General features: G+C 39.3%; 1 protein-coding gene across 1 annotated transcript; it reads right to left on the reverse strand.

Annotated features, from left to right (window-relative positions):
- Window positions 1-266: 266 nt before the first annotated feature.
- Window positions 267-20,440, reverse strand: GPR37 (G protein-coupled receptor 37). The gene is made up of 2 exons (XM_003815458.5): window positions 18,229-20,440; window positions 267-1,614 (listed from the first exon to the last, which is right to left on the reverse strand). The coding sequence occupies exons 1-2, from the start codon at window positions 19,249-19,251 to the stop codon at window positions 796-798; spliced, it is 1,842 nt and encodes a 613-aa protein (XP_003815506.1). The 5' UTR covers window positions 19,252-20,440; the 3' UTR covers window positions 267-795.
- Window positions 20,441-20,721: the final 281 nt, after the last annotated feature.

A 20,721-nucleotide genomic window follows, 5' to 3' on the forward strand; every position in this document is an offset into this window, starting at 1 on the left:
AGTTCAGAGGTGAATTTTCTAAAAAATAAACTTTCTTCCTACTCTGCTATTTATTCATATTTTATAAGTATTCAGAAGTAATTTGACATCTATACCTGAATATTAAAAATACAGCTTTGTTTTAACATACAACATAGTTTTATGAATTATGCATATAAAATACTGCTATTAGAAAAACTTCTTTATAACATAATGATTACCTGCCTTAAAAGAAAATATGTTATAAAACAGTAAGGTCGGTTTTAAATTGTGCATAGAACCAGTAATTGTATCTTTAAGGCAATTAGAAGATTTATTGAATATTGGTTAAAAGTAGATTGACAATGACATTAAAGAATAAAGTGTAATTTATTTGGTGCTACTTTGTGAATGCTTCCAAGTACAAATCATCTCACAATACCATATACAACATACTTTCAATCACAACTCAAATATAAAATAACCTACAAAATCACATGGCTATAATCAATATACAATAATTGTATTTTTAAAAGAAGAAAAAACGTTAGCAATTTTAAGTTAAGTTGCAGTAACTTTTTTCAAATAAAATATTAGCACCATACCAGATAAAATGATCTAAAACTATTGGCCTTCTCATTCTTCTTAAATAACTAAATAGAAACTTTTTTTCAAAGCACAAATATTAATTTGTAAAATCAGTTCTACAGTAGTTAATATTTCTTTCTTTATTGTTTCTTTTTTTGCATTATTCCCTATAAGGAAAAATATGAATTAAAAACTTTCACGGGATATGAAAATCAAACAAATAAATCTGACCCAACCAAGTACTGTCCTTCAGCAATGAGTTCCGACAGAAGCAAAAGTGGACATTTCACGGCGTATGGTACTGAAAGGCGAGAGTTCGAGTTCCGTGGTGTACTCGTTGTCATTGTCATCACTGGTCACCGTTGAAGACTTCTGAATGCATTCCTCACAGCAACAGCAGCAGCACTCCATGAAGGCCCGACTGAAGGGTTTGCAGAGACAGAAAAGGAGGACTGGGGTGACACAGGACTTAAAGAACAAAAGGAACTGGCTGATGATATTAAGGAGGTCCATTGTCTGCTGCGAAACCCCTGTAGCCATGTAGGCAGTAACAATGTTGCAGATATTTTCAGGAATAATGCAAAATCCATATAAAATGGTCAGTGCCACTACTGTACAGTTCATCTGACTCTCTAGTTGAATCTGCCGCTTATTCCCTCGGGTACAGGCTTTCTCTGCTTTGCGGATTTTCCTCGCAGTCACTAGAGAGCAGGTGATGGTGAAAAGCGTGGGCAAACAAAAGTAACAGCCAAAATACCACCAGAGTCTCGCACTGTCGTAGGTGAGGGCTAGAACATAGATGGTGTCTGGTAAATCAGGAGAGATCTTAATAATGCACCTTTCTGCCGGAGCTCGGCCACTAAACCCCAAATCCTCCTTGCTCAGCTGGCGGAGAACAACTTCTGGAAGTGCTAACAATAGAGCTCCCACCCATATAACAGCAAGTTTGGCAGTTGTTGAGGAACAGTTTTCGATCATTTCGTAGTACATCTGTACGTTGGTGGCAGCACGGAAGCGGTCTATGCACAGAGCACATAAGGTGAAGGTGGTGACTCCCAGAGAAGCGACCTGTGGGGGAACATAGAAGACATTTATTCCCGGTGTCCCCCGAAAGATCAAAGCACTAGGAAATAAATGCAGATTGGCAAAACTGTAAAAAAAAATATGGATAAATAAAAATGAGAGAGAGAGAGAGAACAGTTTTCCAGAATGAGGTATGGGTAACTGGGCTCAGGACGTCAGCTGAATCATTGTAAGCATAAAAAAAGAAAACACACTGCAGTGGTTTGAGGGTCATGGAGTGCAGAACATTTAGGACTGGAAGGATCCATAAAGATCAGCTAGTCCAATCCCTTTTTATTATAGATCAGAACCCAGATACACTAAAAATTTTATTCACCACGAAAATGTCTGCCACTAGGAGATCTAGATAAGGAGTCAGGGTAGTGCAGAAATTCCCATTTTCATTGCTGACCAGGATGCTCATGTTTTCCAGTGTGAGGGTCAGTAGTGTGCCTTACACACAGCAAACACTCAAGAGCTTATTGTCTCCAATGGACTAAATGATTGGAGGGCTCCTCTAATTTTTCCTAAATGCAAAATAAAGTATTACAATATTATTTTCAAAGGCATATACTTATGGAAAACAGGAAAGGGAAATTCTCCAGAGGCCAAAATCAAAAAGGAAACAAATTTCAAACGGGCCAGAGACCCCTCCCTCTTCATGCTGCGTGTTTGCCCTAGGGGCACCTGCCAATCCTGGTGAGGGTTTCAAGTTAGTTTTAGCTAGAAAAATGGGGCAAGGTGCCCAGGTGCACAGAGACAGGAAACAGAGCTGGGGCCAATGTGGGTGGGGATTGGGTCAAAGACTCCCTATGAATTTGGAACTCCTCAAATGCTGACATCTTTAGAGGTGTAAAGGGAAAAAAGAAAGAGAGATAATGAAGAAATATGCCTGGATGACAGGGTTTGGGTCTGGATGAACTGGGGGAAAAGGAGGGAAAAAAATGGCAAATTCTAACTGGGAGCCTGAACTTACATGGTGTTAGGATCAGAATTTCCAGGATCTACGTGGCTCAGAAAACCCAAAATACAATTTAAAATAATCCCAGGCACCTGGTTAAAATCAAACATAAATCCTCTCTGGAAGAATGCACTTTAAAACCAGGCCTCAAAAAATCCTATAGTTAAAATTCAAGGGACATGGGTTCACAAAATCAAAAGCCACAATATGCAAGAGACAATGAGCCACTATGAATTTATATGCCAAAGATACAGAATCAGGCATAAGAAGTATATTTATCATAAAATAGGTATGTACATCAAATTTAAAGAAATAGGAGATACTAAAATAGAACATGTAAAAATACAAGAAAATATGCAGAAAATAGCCAAAAAGAATGTCTAGATATCCCAAACACAGGAAAATTTTGGAGCATAAAACTCTTTGACAATAACCACATGAAAAACTATATTCAAAAAGGCACTGCTCTTATAAGCATATGGTCCAGACATCTAAAAAAATCAACATTTAAAGGTTAAGAACCAAAAATATGTACCTATTTTTTTTCACATAGAGGCTTTCCAGGAATATAAACACATGTTCCTAATGTAAGCATGCTATCATTTCATTTACTTATAAAACATTTATTAAGCATTGTACATGTACTCAAATGGGGCAAACAGATACATATCCAACACAAGCACACATTTATTTATATCAACTCTATGCCGAGCACTATGCTTGGTATCGAGAAAATAGAAAGTTACAAGAAGCAGTCCCTTCCCTCAAGCATATCATAGTCAACCAAGATGGGGACGATGGTTCTCAAAGTTACAACATAAACACAGCAATCACCTGGCAATATTAAACCTACTTAAATATTCTGGGGAAATTTTAAGTAATTTAATATGTAATAAATGTAGTCATTATTTATATATTTAAACAAGAACAATGAGTAGGAGGTAAAATGTTAATAACGTTTCAGATAAAATATGAGACTAAAAGAAAACTCCCTGGGTGGATGGAATGCTTTGGTCTACATCCCAGACAACTTGAATATAAGCATGTGCTCTCCCCTGCCTGCTGGTAGGAAGGTTTAAGAAGCATGGTTATAGGCTATTCCCTGGTAAAGGGGCAGGGGAAATGTAAGTATAATGTTAATATCTAATTTTTTAAAAGTCAAAGGGATGATGGTGACAAAAGGGAAACCATTTGTCATACAATTTTAGTACTCAAAACATTAGTTGTTTATCTACTACATTCAAGCTGTCACTCTCCCCAGAGCTATGGCAACTTGCCTTGTGGATTCTGACAGTTCCAATGTCAAATATTTCCTCCTTATACACTACATATCAGACGGCATCTACTAGTTCTAATATGGAAAATAAGGACATTGTATTTATGCCCTGACTACTCTCATAACTAGTAGTGGAGACAGTCTGAAAATGAGGTATAATGAGGTGTTAACTATATTAAAAGCAAAAATGAAAAAAAAAATATGGCTAGCAAAGCTCTAGTCAGTGCAGATAAAGAGGCACAATTGGGCTGATAACCACAATTCTTATTCTCCAAATTTTTCAGAATGTCTCCCATAAACATTGGCATACGAAACATCAACCTAATATGACTGCAAATGACAAAAAATAATCTCCACTTTCATCTTTTAATAATTAACCTTCAAATTAAAAATTGTTCACATTGATGAAAATTTGTTTTGCATCTATGCTAGAGGCACAAAATAATTCTAAAAATGAGGTCCACATTGTACAACTGTCTTATGATCATGTTTTAAAATGCCAGTAATTGCCACATTTAAAGACATCTAAGAACGGCTGGCCACTTCCTAAAATTCTGTATCAAACAGTATCATGTAGAAATTACAGTACCTTAGTATATAGATTTTTGAAACTTGACATTTGTATATTAGTTTTTCAAATGTTTTGATTCATTTCTCCTAAGTCTGTCAAACACAAAACAAAACTTCTTAAACTATCAGAAACCCTCGTCAAGGCTTTCGTGCCATCTTCACTAAGGCAAATCTTTGTGCATGCTTCCCCGTCACTTTATAGCCCGAGTGAGTCCACAAATACAAGGCTTCCAAAGTTTATGCTATACATCCTTTTGAAATCACAAACAGGATTTCTATTAAAAGGAAAGCTCAGTAATATAAAAATACTGGAGACTCTGAGGAGAGGCAATCTTTTAGAGGCTCAGAACATCTATTTGCTTGGTGGTTTTCTATCATTACTTGCAAAGAACACACAATGCACAAAAGATAGCATCTTCTCTATTAATCTCCCTAGTTTTAAATCTACAGATTGAAAAAATATGGATCAATTATCACATATGCTAGTAACTGCATACCTAACTCCAGGAGTTACAAAGTCTTTAATGAAAGGTAACGGCAAATGCATGCCGGTGGACATGTATTAAGATGGGTGTGTTAGATTACCAACTCCTTAGATATCAGAAGCTGTGCTGCACATCCGCTCTTAATTAGAAGATGTTAACTGCCTAAGAAAGCAAAACAATGTTTTTCCAGGTTCTTTACCTTCAATCTCATAAGACAACAAAAGCCAGGACAAATGTTAAGCAAGATTTACATGTATTCCAACTTATCATCAGGAATTCTACACTGTGTTTTATCTGAGGATGCTCAATTCTTCAGTCATATTCCCAAAAGCTTTAGTACCAAGTCAAAAGCTCAAACATATATGATCTGTAGTCTTTTTGATAAATCATGAATTAAGGAATCCTCCCCAGTTTTCATATACAAATTTCAAAAAGCTCCTACATCCAGGCTTCTGTTTTCAAATTGAACTTTTCTCTGATAGTACTCTCTGCAGTTAGGATCCAGCTGCAACAGGGTAAACAGTCCAGAAAGGTCACAAGAGCAACAGAGAAAGTTGCTGAAGGAGCCAAAGAAAGTAGCACTGCTCCAAATGCAGCTAGCACTTGAGATGCAGTTGCTCTTGGCAACTGCATCCCAAATGCCAGTCCTAGACATCTACTCTCTCCTGCTGCCACTGCCTGCAGTGATATTACTTCAGATCTTTTTTCTGTAAATTCACTTACGCACTACATTTTATGGTGTGAAAGAGCAAGAAATGTACAAAGGCCCTGTCAGTACTTTTCCAAATTATTTATAGGAGGCTTTAAATATGTGTAAAGTAGTAACTGCACACCTCAGGAATTAATTGATAAAAATCATATGAATAATGAGTGGCGTTCTAATTTCTTCTTACCCAAACATGAAATCTATCCATGTAATTAAAATTCCTAGATATTGGAGCAACATGAAAAGATTTCTATCACAATTTTGAAATATACTTGTTTACATGCAGCTTATTAAAAATTCTACTAAGATGAATAGTGCAATTATGTGCAATTATAAAACTGCATCATGAACGCCAGATCTTCTGCATTTAATGACCATATCTGATTGCTAAAATTCAATATCACCATGAAATATGCTCTCAGGAGTAAAGCTGTTAAGCATTGGCTTAGATGGGTAGTTCTTTGAAGCAACATCCTGAGAGACTGAATGAGTAAGATGCAATCTCTTATTAATTAAACTGCAATGGGAGGAATAATTAACAGCAACAAAAGCAGAACTGTAAACACTTTTCAGAGACAAGACTATTAATTTTGAGAATTTCAAGATCAGCAGAAAAATAGAAACAAAATTTTAACTATTGGGGAAAATAAGATATTGAGCATTTTGAGAGAATTGGCATTAGAATACAGAGATGGAAAGGAATCAAAATAAACAACTCTAAGATCTTTCAAACAACAATGTTCTGCTTTTCTTTGTGTCCCAGAGTAACAACAATAAAGCTCCTTCAGCTCCCACCCAGCCCACATGTGGAGCAGTGAGGCTTTGGACACCAAAGTGAGGGGTTTAGGGTCATTCTTCTTGATCACCCCTAAACTGTTCCCATTATTATGCCTTTATTGAACACTGTATTACTAGCAAAGAGACCACTGCATTAGCACAATGCTGTATGTGTGTGTGTCTTGTTTTTAAGAGAGAAAGAGAGAGAATCTATAAAATATATTGTAGCTGCTGCTGGGAACAATGATGAATAAAGCAGGAATTTTATCCTCAAGAGGTTTGGAATCTATGACAGAACTTCTCGACTATCTCCCACCTGCTACCATGCAGCCAGCAAGTTGCTTTATATATGGAATGACTCATTACAGTCTACTAGGCAGAGAGGATTGACTAACAGTTTCTGGCATGCTCACTGTGACTCCCCTTGATCTGGGACATATCCACGTTTGCCTGGAGACTGCAGTTGAGAATCACTAGTTTAACAAGATTGGAAGACAAACATAATTTCACAGTATCTCCTAGGGAAATTGCTACAGATGTCTAACTAACTTTACAGGCTGACCAAATTATAAAACCTCTCCTGATGTATAGTTGCATTTCAAGAGATATGATCCAATTCTTTGCAAATATCATCTATGTCCTACTTAGTCTATTAGACTAGGATAACCTTGTGATTGTCAGTTTGACTGTTTATTAACAATGCAGTACAGTCATGATTTGTATTTTAACTGAAGTATCTATTTAAATCCGTGGGATACAAGGATGGTACAAAAAGGAAAGAGAACTCGAAGACCACCCAGAATTCATGTCTAAATGTACTCTTTGTTGCTCTTGACATACATAGTAACCCTCGTAAAGTTGTAAAAGTTTGCTCCTGTGTAGGAAAAAAAAATAGCCCAGGAAGGATTGCCATTAGCTTTATATGTTAGTCATTTAGAAAATCATTAAATAAATCATTTAAAGTTTGGATGGGTTTCTTAAGTTTTCTCTTAAATGATAATATAGAGATAATAGATAAATTTTCTCTTATAATGATAATTTTAGGGGTAAAATTTATGCTATTACAATATTTGCTCATTTGGAGATTTATAAGATACTGGAGAATGAATACTAAGGGCTTAAAACACTCATATTATAAAATAATTTTATTATATTCTATATTTTGAATGTTTTTCTAACAAAACTCCATTTTGAAGTCATCTAAAAAGGTTTATTCCTAATTACAGTCAAGATGCAATTGGCTCAATTTAATGATCCAGATATTTCAAGTGACATTCCAGATGTTCAATATTCAAGCGACATTCAATACTCTGACAGATTAGTTCTCATCTTCTCCTTGCCTCAGTTTTCTTAATAAGGAGCAAGGTAATATGTATTTCTCCCCTAATTGTGGATGCTGATATGATACACTATGAAAGTCTACCACAAAGTGGGGAAAAAAAAACCTATAAAGTATGGAGGATTTTGAAAATATAATGGAAGTTTTTGTGAATGGCTTCTTATCTTTTAAATTTTGTTACAGAAAGAAACCAACAAAAAACAGGTAGTTTGGTTAGGATAATGAAGGAGTACAAATACAGTCACCTGCATGGAAATGATACGGGTCCTCATCTAGTCCCTTATCACCACTGGCAAGACTGAATTTAGAGAAACCCAACTTGGTAGTTATGAGAACCATAAATATACCTCAGCTTTCAAATATTTTGTCCCTCTGTTAAACATGTATTTATGAGATTCTGAGTCCCAAATTTTGGTTCAGCACCTATGCTGTGCAACTTAAGACAGCTACTTTATACCCCGATGGGAAATTAACCCGGTCAGTAAGTTACATGACAACAATGACTTTGGGGAAAGATTCAGAGTGAAACTATCTCTTGATAAAGTAAGAAAAAAATGTATCGCTCTTTCCAGTAATTTCAAGTCCCATGTTTCCCTAGGTTTCTCTTAAAAAAAATAATACAAACAGAAAGAAACTTATAAGGCAAAATACTTAATAAAAGGTAAAAAGCATGCTTTATAAGTCAAGATATAACTAGATTTCATTTTTCCCACTGCTCAAGTTTCTAATTTAAAGCAACTATCAGGACCTGAGGAACCTGGGCTACCATAGCCACTTTGTGCTAGATTAAATCTCTGTTCATTCAAAATGATATGAAGAAAGAGCCCATGGGTGCTTTATGAAAACCAGTAATCTACAGAGATCCTGTCTTAGCTACTGCTGCATTTCTCAGAAGCTAACTGCAGACAAGTTAAAAAAGATTAAAAATGAGAGTAAGATGTGAAGTAGACAACACAGAGCCCATAAAATACAAATCATAAAGTAAATTGTGTCTTTCGCAAAACTTTCCGGTACAAATCAGTGATAACACCGATGGGAAAAGAAAAAACGAAACAGTGTCCTTCTAAGCAAAATTTCCTTCCTATGAAATTGAATCTACATGCTCAAGTACAGTGAAGTGACTAGAATACACTGGTTTTTGTAAAATAGGAAAATTTCTAACCAAGTTCTTGTTAACTGCATTCTAGGCTGGCTTATATTTTACATAAAAAATCTTTAAGTACATCTATTTATGTGCTGTCCTTTGTTTACAAGTAACCCTCAAAACAAGGGCATTATTGTTAAGAAAACCCATTCATTTGGGCTGTGAATGATAACCTATTATGTCAGTGGTTACAGGCCTAACAACCAGTCAGGAAAAGAGCAGGATGAGCACAGGGTAGAACCTCTAAATGGCTGGAGCTTCTATGCCTTTGGCTTCTTCTTGCATTTTTCCATTATCCTTGTCCTTGCAGCATTTCAGGGCAGCTTCCCATGGGAGATACTTTTTTGAGCACGAGTGGGGGAACAAGTTTATCAGAGCCACTGTTTATCAGACTGCTCTGAATAAGATGACCTTTTGCAAAAGGTCTTAATTTTGGAGTGTATGCAGATCATGATACTATGGCAGTGACACACTTTGATTAGTATTTCTAAACCAAAAGCAGAGAAGGAGAGACTTTCCTCACCCCTTACATTCACGCACACACTGCTTGTGCACTCTCTGGAATGAAACAGAACTCTGGCAGCCACTGTTCCACAGTCAAAGAGAAGACTTCTTATACTTATCAACTGATATTTAGTCTGATATGCCCACATATAATAAATAACCATTTATTTCTAATATACTCAGACTATTCCATTTACATGTGATTCCCAATGCCGTGGGGGAAAAATATTTTGAAAGCATCAACTATCAACTGTCCTTACTGCCTCATTCTCCACCTTCTCTTCTTTTGCCTAAGCTTGATACCACGCTTTCCTTATTTTAAAAGCCATTTAAGACTATTTAAAAATCAACATATTCTCCCAAAACTTGTCTTGATTCCATAAATCCTCTTTTCCTTTATAGTCCTATCTTGAATTAAGGTTTGTTACCAATTATGATATCTATAGCACAGTACATTCCTTATATGGTTAAACAAATTCATTTAACTACAACCTAACATGTTATAATTCCTATCAATCTGTCAGGTGTTTATTAAAATAAAAATGTAAATGAAGCAAGATTAGCAACATTTTGTCTTAAGATATAAACCATCTATGTTAGATTCTAAAGATTCCATGTTTATTCTCAGTAATTACAAAATCATTTCAAAATGTAATATTTCCCCCAAGCCCACAGTCCAGTTTTCAATCTTTGGTATTATTATGATGTTCCTAGTCAATCTTAAAGTGACCTGGAATTTCAGTTCCTTACCTTGGGGTTCTGATGAGTTTCCAAAAAGCAGTAACACATTTTTACCTATTTCCCTTTCTGACTAATGATATTGATTTGCATGATTGTGAACTCAAACTAAAAACAAAATTATGTATAGTTAGGTCATCATGATTTTAATAAAATTGAGAAACCATATTTTAGGACAAAATTTATCTGCTTTTAACCAAAATTTCACTATTGGTAGTCTGTTAAGGAAATTTCTTTCTTGATTCAATCTTCTTACAAAAGGCAGTTATTTCTAAATTGCATATCTTGATGCAAATTGGCTTATCAGATGCTTTTCCGATATAAAAAGGATTTGAATTAGGAAGACAATAGTAAAGATAGGCCCTGAAGATGGGAATTGATGAGGAAGGGGCTATTTTGACAGAAAAAAAGAAAAAAGTAACATCCCTGAGTAGAGTCACAGACCTAATAAGAATGTCTCATTCTAGGCAGGGATCAAATCAATGACCTTGGCCTCATTAATGAATGCTATGAACTATTCAAGTGTACAGACAGATAACACTGAAAACTATTACAAATTCACAAATGGAAAGTATTCTGTCTCAAGAACAAGACTGGCACAGTGATCATATCCTGCGTTTTATGGAAGTTTATGAAAAGTACCTACACTTACTCTGCAAATAAAAAAAGACCCTCCATATTTGACGTTGCAGTAATCCCATTCTCAACTCCACTCTGAAATTTTGGATGAGATCATCTCTTCTGGCACAAAGAATATTATTCCAATTAGGATATTTAAGAGTTAGTCTTGGCAACAAGGTTGAGTTCATTATTGGACCTTGGCAGGTCAATTCAAGGGAAGTGAAATGACAGGCGCATCCCTGGAGGATGGAGCAGAAGTGCAGAGGCAGAGACAAACTGCACTGCATAGCTGCCTTCCCATCCCTCTCCCACAATCTACATCCCAGACACAGGTCCATGTGCTTCCAATGGGATACTGTTAAAAGGCTGCCGCACATAAGACAAATGCCGTTAAAGGTGTAAACATTGTATCAAGGTCCATGCAGCCTAAGTATGAAAGCAAAGGTAGACCCTCACCCACTCAGCCTTCGGTAAACTTATAAACTCATATCTGTTTTACTTCTGCAGACACATTTGCCTCCTTGTCTCTGTGGAAGGATACTTTGCTGACATGGCAGGATACCTTGGAAGCCCTCAGGAGCTCAGAATAAATCTTCACTCTGATTATGTGCTTGGGAGATTAATCCAATTCTTGAGAAAGTCCATTCATCATGTTCCCCTTTCCTCGACTCCACAATGGAGTCTAAAGCATCCCCCTTGTCCATCTTCTTTCTTAGGTTCTCCAAGGTCAAATTAAACAATTTGTATATGTTTTGATTTTTTCAGAAGAAAAGGACTGAATTTAATATACTGTTATTACATTGCCAAATAAGCCATTCATTTAAATAAAATGTTTAATTTTGACATATTTAGTGTCCTTATAGCTAATAAGGACTAATTGTAAAGCAGAGATAGATATCCTAGGCACTGGCACAAATTCCATATTTTAAAAGAAATTTCTAGAACTGAACTATTTGCTGAATTATTTTGCCAATTATTATTATGGACTTTCTATCCTGGGAAAGCTAAAGGAAACAAAAAAGCAAGAATTAAAAGATTTTCACATTTGTAACTTTTCATCATGGATCTAGGCTGTATAGGCATTTATGAAGATTAATAGTAAGAATGTAACTGAAAAGAATTAGAGGGAGCACAGTTTTCCCTTTAATTTCTCCATCTCTGGTCATAACAAGCACAACTGTGACTTGACCCATTTCAGTGCCATTTCTGAGCTTCCACGATGCTTTGTTCAAACCTCTATTATAATATTCATCATGGTGTAGAACATTACTTTACTTTTCTGTAATTTTAATGGCAGTGGCTCATCTATGATATTCATCTTTGGAAACTTTTCCCCCTCTTCCTGTATTGCCTTCTTCTCCTGCCCACTCCTAATAGTACCTCGCATAAAAGAAAAGCCAGGTAAACATTTGATAAATCAATGAATGGTGAACAAATGAACGAATGATGACACCTATGGAAAAGGATTACAGAAAATAATAAATTATTCAAATTGTTCTTTAATCAGTTATTGGGTGCTGCTGTTTTATATATAATCCTTAAAAGCTGAATGCCAGACAATGTCTATAGTAGGGAAGTTAAAAAATCAATTTTCCTATTTATACTTCATTGACAAGCTTTAGAAAAGGAAACATTCTCATTATGATCAATGGCAAAGGAAACTATTTGGATTTCTTATTTGAATATTATAAAGCTTTTCTTTCTTGTGGAAGATCCAAATTCAGTTAACTTTACCATACACCATTCAGAAATGGAGTTATAAATAAAAGCACACTCTAAGAAACACTTTTCTTCCTGTTAGAGTCATCAGCTAAATATTTTCATTTGCATGGGAATATATAAAATGATTACTAAAAGATTAATGGGAAGTCATAAAATATTTGTTCAGCACCATTCTCATATATTGAGCACATTTTCCCTAAGAATACTATTAGTAACTTTAAAATTGCTCATAAAACAGTAAATTTCCACTTAAAAGTCCGGCAGAATACCTAATGACTAATCCACCTCTCAAAGAAAATTTACCATATGCCATGATAAATGTTCTATTACTTGAATACAGGCGTTCTAGGGAAATCTGTGTAGAATCAGATAGTTGTATGGCACTGTCATCTTCAACCTCCAAAAACCCTTTCTTTCTTGTCAGTGCTAGCTACGATCAAAGGCAATGAAAGAGCCATTTGTTCCACTCAACTTAAAACCAGTATTGCTAAAGTCATTGGAGAAGCTGGTTCCTCTCATTAGAAAAGATTCTAGACTTGTCACAAATTATTCCCAGACCAGAGGCCATGGTAAGACATGTTCCCTTTATTCTCTCTCCACCTCTGTGCAGGAGTTTTATCCCAGTAAAATAAAAATACAGTTAGATCTGGGGTTATCTCATTATAATTATTTGAAGCCTTCTGTTCTACAACACTCCATGAAGGTGTGGGTTCTTTAAACTAAAGAGAATCTCGATAATTCAAAACCTCCAATTAATGTCCAAACAGACCTTAATCTGTTATCTGGGATCTGGGTCAGATGATACCTTGATTCTGACTTCCATTAAATAATGAGCAAAGATTCATTCCAGTTGCCATATTTGATGTCTGAATTATTTGAATTTTTTTTGTTTTTTGAGACAGGGTCCCACTCTGTCACCTAGGCTGGAATGCAGTGGCATGATCATGGATCACTGCAGCTTCAACCTCCAAGGCTCCAGAAATCCTCCTACCCCAGCCTCCTGAATGGTTGGGACTACAGGCATGCACCACCACCTCCCGTTAATTTTTGTATTTTTTGTAAAGTTGGAGTTTTGCCATGTTGGCCAGGCTGATCTTGAACTCCTGGGCTTAAGCAATCGGCCTGCATAGGCCTCCCAAAGTGCTGAGATTACAGGGGTGTGCCACCACACCTGGCCCAAATTATTTGGTTTTAAACACTTGTTAGATTCCTAAGTGAATGGTAGGTATGGTAGAGAACTCCTCTGCCATTCTCCTATTGCAATCCACACCCACACATAACTCCACCTCCCCTAATACACATAAAAGCACACTACATATACAAGTTTTGTTTTGAGTATAGTTTTTTTCTTGTGACTAAGTAATAAACCACTTTAAACTGATGTGTCTAGGAGGATGGCCATCATCTATCCAAATTTTCTTCTCTCCTATCCGGCTTTTCCTACCATTTCATTTGTCCTTCGACTTTATGAGATTTATTATTAGGCCATAAAGATGTCATAATCCTGGAATAGAAAGGGAAAAGTCATCAACTACAACAGTTCCCAGAACATTCTCACTCACAGCAATATTAAACATCATAAAACTTCCTTTCTCACAATAGACCTTGGAAGCTGGGTGCTATCCTCAAGCTTTAGGCCAACAAATTAAAATAGAAAGAGGAGTTGAATGAAAATTAGAAAAAGTATAGTTTTTACTCAAGAAGTACCTCATATTTTTCTACACAAACCCAAATCTTCCCCAAAATCCCACGATTCCCTTCAGATTATGCTAACACTCAAGCTGTACAGGAGAAAGAACTGTGGTAGAAAAGAAAAATAAAGCAAAAGAGAAGCTGGGAGAGAAAAATTATAAAATTCAATCATAATCTATTGAGAATAAAATTTAAAATTAACTACGAAAAAATTAAAAATAAAAACACTGAAAAAGGTTAAACACATTACTGGAAAATGGTGAATGCTACATCATAAATCTATAAGAAGGTATTATACATAGTTAAAGAAAGGAAAAATAGCCAAGAAATAAAATAAGAAAGTAACAAGTGAAGGAATGGCAAAATTTAGAAATATGAAAGTAGACAAGAGGTCAAAAAATTTTTAAAAGTCTTGAGGTCAGAGACAAAATTTTGGAAGGGGATTTGGAGAAAGTTTGAACAAATGTATTTGTAATGTCCTTCACCAATCTAACATACTTCATGATTTCAAGAACATAAAATTTAACCTATATAACTTTTTGGTCATTAAAGTCATCATGCTAGGCAAATTAAAAAGTATAGTTGTCTCAGATTACTGCAATTTAAAAAATTTTAATTAACTACCAATTGCAGAACTTACTGACAGTTTATGAGAAACAAAAGAAGCTATACATTTCATTATATAACAAATGATGTTTACGGTTTTTTATTTTTTCCTGTCTAGTGGATAAAAAAAAGAAAAAAATTTTCTGATGCCAAGCAGCAGAAAGGAAAAGAAAACACTCACTGGATAAAGCTTGTGCTTCATACAGGTTGGTCTAATCAGCAAATATAAACATGAAGCATTGAGACCAAGGGTCTGGTGGCTACTGACCAGGTATATATGTTTAGGATAGTCTCTGAGCTTCAAATTTCATCTTTAAAATGAGGGAGTTGGATTAGAACATTATCTATGTCTGATTTAACATGATTGTTCAAAAGCTACTGTAAGCTGGGCGCGGTGGCTCACGCCTGTAATCCCAGAGCTTTGGGAGGCAGAGGTGGGCAGATCACAAGGTCAGGAGATCAAGACCATCCTGGCCAACATGGTGAAAGCCCATCTCTACTAAAAATACAAAAAAAATTAGCCGGGTGTGGTGACACGTGCCCGTAGTCCCAGTTACTTGGGAGGCTGAGGCAGAATAGCTTGAACCCCTGAAGCAGAGGTTGCAGTGAGCTGAGATCGTGCCACTGCACTCCAGCCTGGTGACAGAGCAAGACCCCGTCTCAAAAAAAAAAAACAAAAAACAAAAAACAAAAAACTACTGTAGTGGATGCTGTGGTTTTCCATCCAGACAGCTCCCTCCAAAGTCCTTCAAGAATGAAGCACTGATTCCTCCAGCTGCTGGGGCTATTGGTTGACAGTGCTTAGCTGCATCCCTCTCTAGGAATTGCCCTTGACCAAAGAGATCCACCCAACTTAAGGTTATACCCCATTCTGGGAGCAGGCTTGCATCCAATGTCTTACATCTAATAACTGGTCCATAAAGAGATGTAAAGGCTGAGCCCTCTTGCCTCAATTTGGGATATGGCTGCATGGCCATCCCAGCCCTAAAGCTCCTAATGGTGTCAGCTGAGGTCTCTGTGGCAATTGCATCACAGTTCAACTTCTCCCTTTGCCCGCCCAATCCTGCTTTCTTCTTTCCCTAATAGGTTGAACCTGAGAGCACAACCCAATAAACTTGATGCCCCAATAAATCTACATCTCAGGGCCTGTTTTTGCAGGAACCCAACGTAGGAGAAACCCTAAATACCTCTTACTTTTGTGAAAACATCAGTGCCTCCTGGAGACACACTTTTATTTTGAGATTTGGACTGTAGTTCTTGTTCTCAGTAATCAGGAATTATGAAGCCAGCAATATCGTCCAATAATTATTTTTATAAACCATTCTAAAATTATTTCAGAGTAATAAGGATTAGGTAGAAATATAGAAATGCTACATATTAAGATGTTCATTCACTATTTTAACAGTAAAAATGTATATTATACTGTAATTTTAAAAAATAAACAAATGAGTGAATTTTTTAAGCCTCTGATTCTCTAAGAAAAATAAATGCTAGCACTAATAACTGAAAAATAGAGAAAGCTACTAGGATGGGGAAAAGTTAAGCAAAAACACAGAAAGTAAAAGATTTTACTAATAATAAGAGGCAAAAAACAAAGCACTCTTAAGGAGGAGCTGATTAAATTAAAAAGTGAAATACAAATGAAAGAAAGTATTACATTTGTACAAACTCAGAATTACGGAAAAAGAAAATTAAAATAAGTACATAATAAATGCCATTGCTCAAAATGCTTATATCTCATTAAATTAACCAAAGTTTTTATAATCTTTCCTGAATTTGATATTCTTTTCTTTTAAGGTGTTCTTTCAAGAACTTTGGTGTTTTTATTTTTCTTTCCCCAATTTCCTTTTTCTGTCCTATTGTTTTTGCCTCTAGTGTATACAGATTTCTACATGTCCAGTACATTTCCAGTGAGATAAGCCAATACACTTCTCTGTCATTGAGGTACCTCTCTTGTCCGCTTTATACTTTTGTCTCTTTCTTGCATAAGTCAATTTCTTCTGATAAAAAAAAAAAAAGAAAAAAAGAAATTTGAAACTGACCTTGAAGAGGCAGTTTGGTAAATAGACACATATTCTCTAACATGAGTTCAACTGGCTCCTTCACAATTCAAAAATGAATTGTCTACCAAACAAAGTAGATGTTTCAGAGATACGCCAAGCTTGGCAACAGGAGAAATCATGGACGCTGCTAAAGCAGCAACAGCTGATTTCATAGTCATGGAATGATCCTGCACCTGATCCCTGTCAAGATAACAGAGGGTCTTATTTACCGTCTCCAGCTTTGGTCTGTCTAAGTAGGTACTGTTTTCTGTTTACTTATCCCCCAGCTTTAGGCCTGGAACAATGTTGAACATAGTGTCACAGGCCCTGGTGCCAGACAGGATCAGGGGCTGCGGAATATTTACAGTTTCCCTTCTTCTGCTTCCATAAATGAAATGGACAGTCTGAATGGAGAAAATCAAGGGCCAGCTGGCTAAAAACACAACTGGCAGCAAAACAGTTGGGCCCCTTCCAAGAGCTGGTGTTTAAAGAGAGGCCATTTAAAGAGCAAATTCCACCTACCACAATAGTGGGCCAGGACACTAGCTGTAGGATGAAACAATGCAATTTCACTCAAAATGATTTTTGTTTCCAAAGTTTGGAAACTAGATGTGCCCCCTTCTTCCCAAGAAATTTTCTAGTCTTAGGGTCAATCCCTTAAAATAGCCAATCTTTCCAACCATAACAAATAACAAATGTATAACTTTGAGAATGTTAAACAAATTATGTGCCACGCTGGCCAAAGTCTTATTTTTGCTTAAGTTCACGCAAACACACAAAAATAAAATTAAGAAACCGAGATGGGAAAAGACAGAAACAAAAAATGACTTAAGAATTTAGATGGGATAGCATGGAAGACAGCCAGACACTTAAACTAATTTGAGAGGTTATTAATATATCATGAGGCCAACTGACAAACATAATTTTCTTTCTTTCTTTCTTTCAATAAAATGTTACTCCAACTTTGCTGTTTAAGAAAAAATGCAATAATCTTCTTGGGGGAAAACTCACATTGAAGCACTTGGTAACTAGTACACAAATGCTAATTTTTTTTGTTTTTTTTTCCTTGTAGGCTCTGATGATGACAACCTTAGGCTGGCCATTTACTTAACCCTAAAATCTCTGACAAGTGCCAAATCAGAAATATGCATAACACCATATTCAGGGAGATAGATTTATACTCCAAACAATTCTGTATATTGTGAGACCATCATTTTTTTACAGCCCAGGAGCAGATGAATTTGAAGGTGATTTAGCGAAGCTGCCTCTTTTTGTATATACATACATGCATAAATGATTGGAAAGAGAAATGAAAGAGGGCCCCAGATAAAAAGGAAAGGCGTTCAGTTAGATAGGTGCATCCAGCAGCAGTTCTCTGATGCTATAATCCCGAAAACAGATAAAGCCAATAGCTTGAGAGCCCCTGGAAGGCATTACCTCTATATAGGGCACGATCTTGCAGGAGAAGTCCTCCAGCAGCCACTTCTTGGTCAGCTCGTGGAAGATGACCAGCGGAAGGCAGAAGAAGATGATGAGAAAGTCCCAGAAGGCCAGGTTGGCCAAGAGGGAGTTGGAGATGCTCCGCATGTAGTAGTTGTGGCACACGATGCACATCACCGCCAGGTTGCCAATGATGCCGGTCCCGAAGATCACCACGGACAGACACATGACCGCGTAGGCTCCATAGGACTCCTGCGTCAGCGGGTAGAAGGGGTTCTTCAGTCTCACGCGCCGGTTCGTGCTGTTTCCCCGGCGGGGACCCCCAGGCTCATGGATTCCTTCACCCAATGATCCATTCTGGGCCAGCGCCCGGCCCGGGAGTGCAATTGTCCACCCTTCGTGCCCCGCCAGTCCATTGGCCGTCTTGGACAGGGGCTTGTGGTGGGAACCCTGGAGTTTCCCGGCTCTCCTTGGCCAGTAAAAAAGATCGCTGGCTCCGGGGACTGTCTTCACACTCTGCTCCTGGCTGCGCCCGGAAATGCCAGCGCCTCTGGGACCCTTCTCTTCCTCCTCTGAGATCTGAAGGAAGAGCTGGAGGGCCGTGGGGTTCCCTCTCCCCAAAGTTTCAGAAGGCTCCTGACCCCGAGCACCTTTCCACCTCCAGGGGCCAGGTGGCCTGGTTGGAGGTCCCGGGGGTCCGGCTGCCGACGCCTCCGCCCCTCTGCCTGCAGCCGGGTCACGGCCCGGGGCCGCCGGCAGGTCCCAGGAGGGCCCCGCAAGAAACGCTGCCCCCTGCTCCTCCCTGGGTGCTCGGGCTCGCAGAACGTCTCTTGCAGAATTTCCCGGTCCCCAGGCGTCCCTGCCGCGGCGCTGGATCACTGTAGGTGCACAGCTCTCCCCCAGACAAGTTTCGTTTCTGGACGCAGGGGCGACCCCGAGGGCAGAAGAGGCAGACACCTTGAGCAGTAGCAGAAGCAGTAGCCGCGACATGCGGGCGAGAAGCGCGCCCGGGGCTCGCATGGCTTGGTGAGGGCACACCCGGCAGCCGCAGCTCCTGCTTAGTTAGGATCGACACCTGCTGCCGAAGTTGCTGCTGAGAGATAGGCACATGTCACATACTCACCCCCGCCCGGGTAGCGGGGAACCGGAGATTACGGTGATAGCGGAAGATCGGTCTTGGGGGTCACACACACGCCCCCTATAATCCTTCCTCCTTTGGCATCTTGTGCATTTCTCAGCCAAGTTGAGTCCCAGCAAGGTATGCCCTCTAAGGTTCCTAGAGGGAATAGGCTACTCCCGGTGGCTGACCTTGAAAAGTTGCAATCAACACCTGACTGTTGATTACTGTTGAGACTCGGGGGAGCCCAGACGAAGCCCCACACTCCTCACTGCCTTTGGGTGGGGGTGGTGGCCTTCTTGGTAACAGTTGCTCTGCCTATTTACATCCTTTCGACAGCGTTTGATCCAGTTGCAAGCCGAGGTCTCTAGAGGAAAAGAAAAACAAGTCCCCCTCCCCCAGACGACTCGCAGTCACAACCCCGCTCCCAGCTCGCTGGAAACACGTTGCAAACAGTCCGAAGCAGCGCTGATGCGCCGGCGAAACTCTTGCCCCACCTAACCCCAGCGACTTGCGAGCCTACTGCTGCCGAGGAGAAGCGGGATTCCAACCCCGCGGCCACTGCCAAAGTTGCTTCTCCTCCAGCTCAAAGTTGACGACGGGGCGAAGCGGGCTGCTGGACGGCGTGCCGCCGCAGAGAAGGAAATCGTGGGGAGAAGCGGGAGAAGAGGGCGCCGCTCGTCGGTGGACAGTGCCGCTAGCCGCGGGAGCTAGTCACTGCCACAGCGGGCGCAGCCCGGACGGGAAGGGTGGTGCCTGGAACCGCCGCGGGCCAGGCAGTGAGCGGCCGGGAAGGGGAGGTGGCCCGGCCTCGCCCCCGCGCTCCAGCCGCCGCGCGCGCCCGCGAAGCTCGACTCTCCGCTCGTTGCCTCCTCCCACTCCTTCGCCTCCTCCTCGGAGAGATACTGGTTTGTGGGGAGACGGGATCCCCTGGTGGTTCACCACTCACTAAACCCACACACGTTTCATTCAAGCCATTTGTAGCGGCTTCCACTCGGAGGAGCTGGGAGGGAACAAGGGCGGAGGCGCGGAGCCTGCGCGGCTCGAGGCTAGGGATGGGCGGGACAGGTTAATTCCCCAGCTGTCGAAACCAGCCTGACAGGTCCCCGAGCCCGGGCTAGGGGCGGGTGCGGGGCGGGAGTGGGGGGTGGGGGTGGGAACGGGAATATGAGAGCGGTCCGGGGAGGGAAGAGAGGAGGGTAGCAGGGGAGTGAGCAGCAGGCTCCCCTCCAATATGTTGCGGCTGATGCGCATGCCCAGGTCTCAGCTCTGGGGGGCGAGGGGCGGGGCGGGGGAGGGGCGGACGGGGGTTGGGCCGCGGGGAGTAAGAAGGTGAAACCTCACCTCCTCAGGTATTCCCTAGAGATAGGAGA

This window comes from Pan paniscus, chromosome 6 (genome assembly GCF_029289425.2).
Source record: "Pan paniscus chromosome 6, NHGRI_mPanPan1-v2.0_pri, whole genome shotgun sequence".
NCBI lineage: Eukaryota > Metazoa > Chordata > Mammalia > Primates > Hominidae > Pan > Pan paniscus.

Bases quoted from the DNA above. Each gene is read 5' to 3' on its own strand.
- GPR37 (XM_003815458.5), bottom strand. From the start codon at position 19,251: ATGCGAGCCCCGGGCGCGCTTCTCGCCCGCATGTCGCGGCTACTGCTT. The intron at 1,615-18,228 runs GTAATGCCTTCC...GTTCCCCCACAG, and splicing joins AGATCGTGCCCTATATAGAG to GTCGCTTCTCTGGGAGTCAC.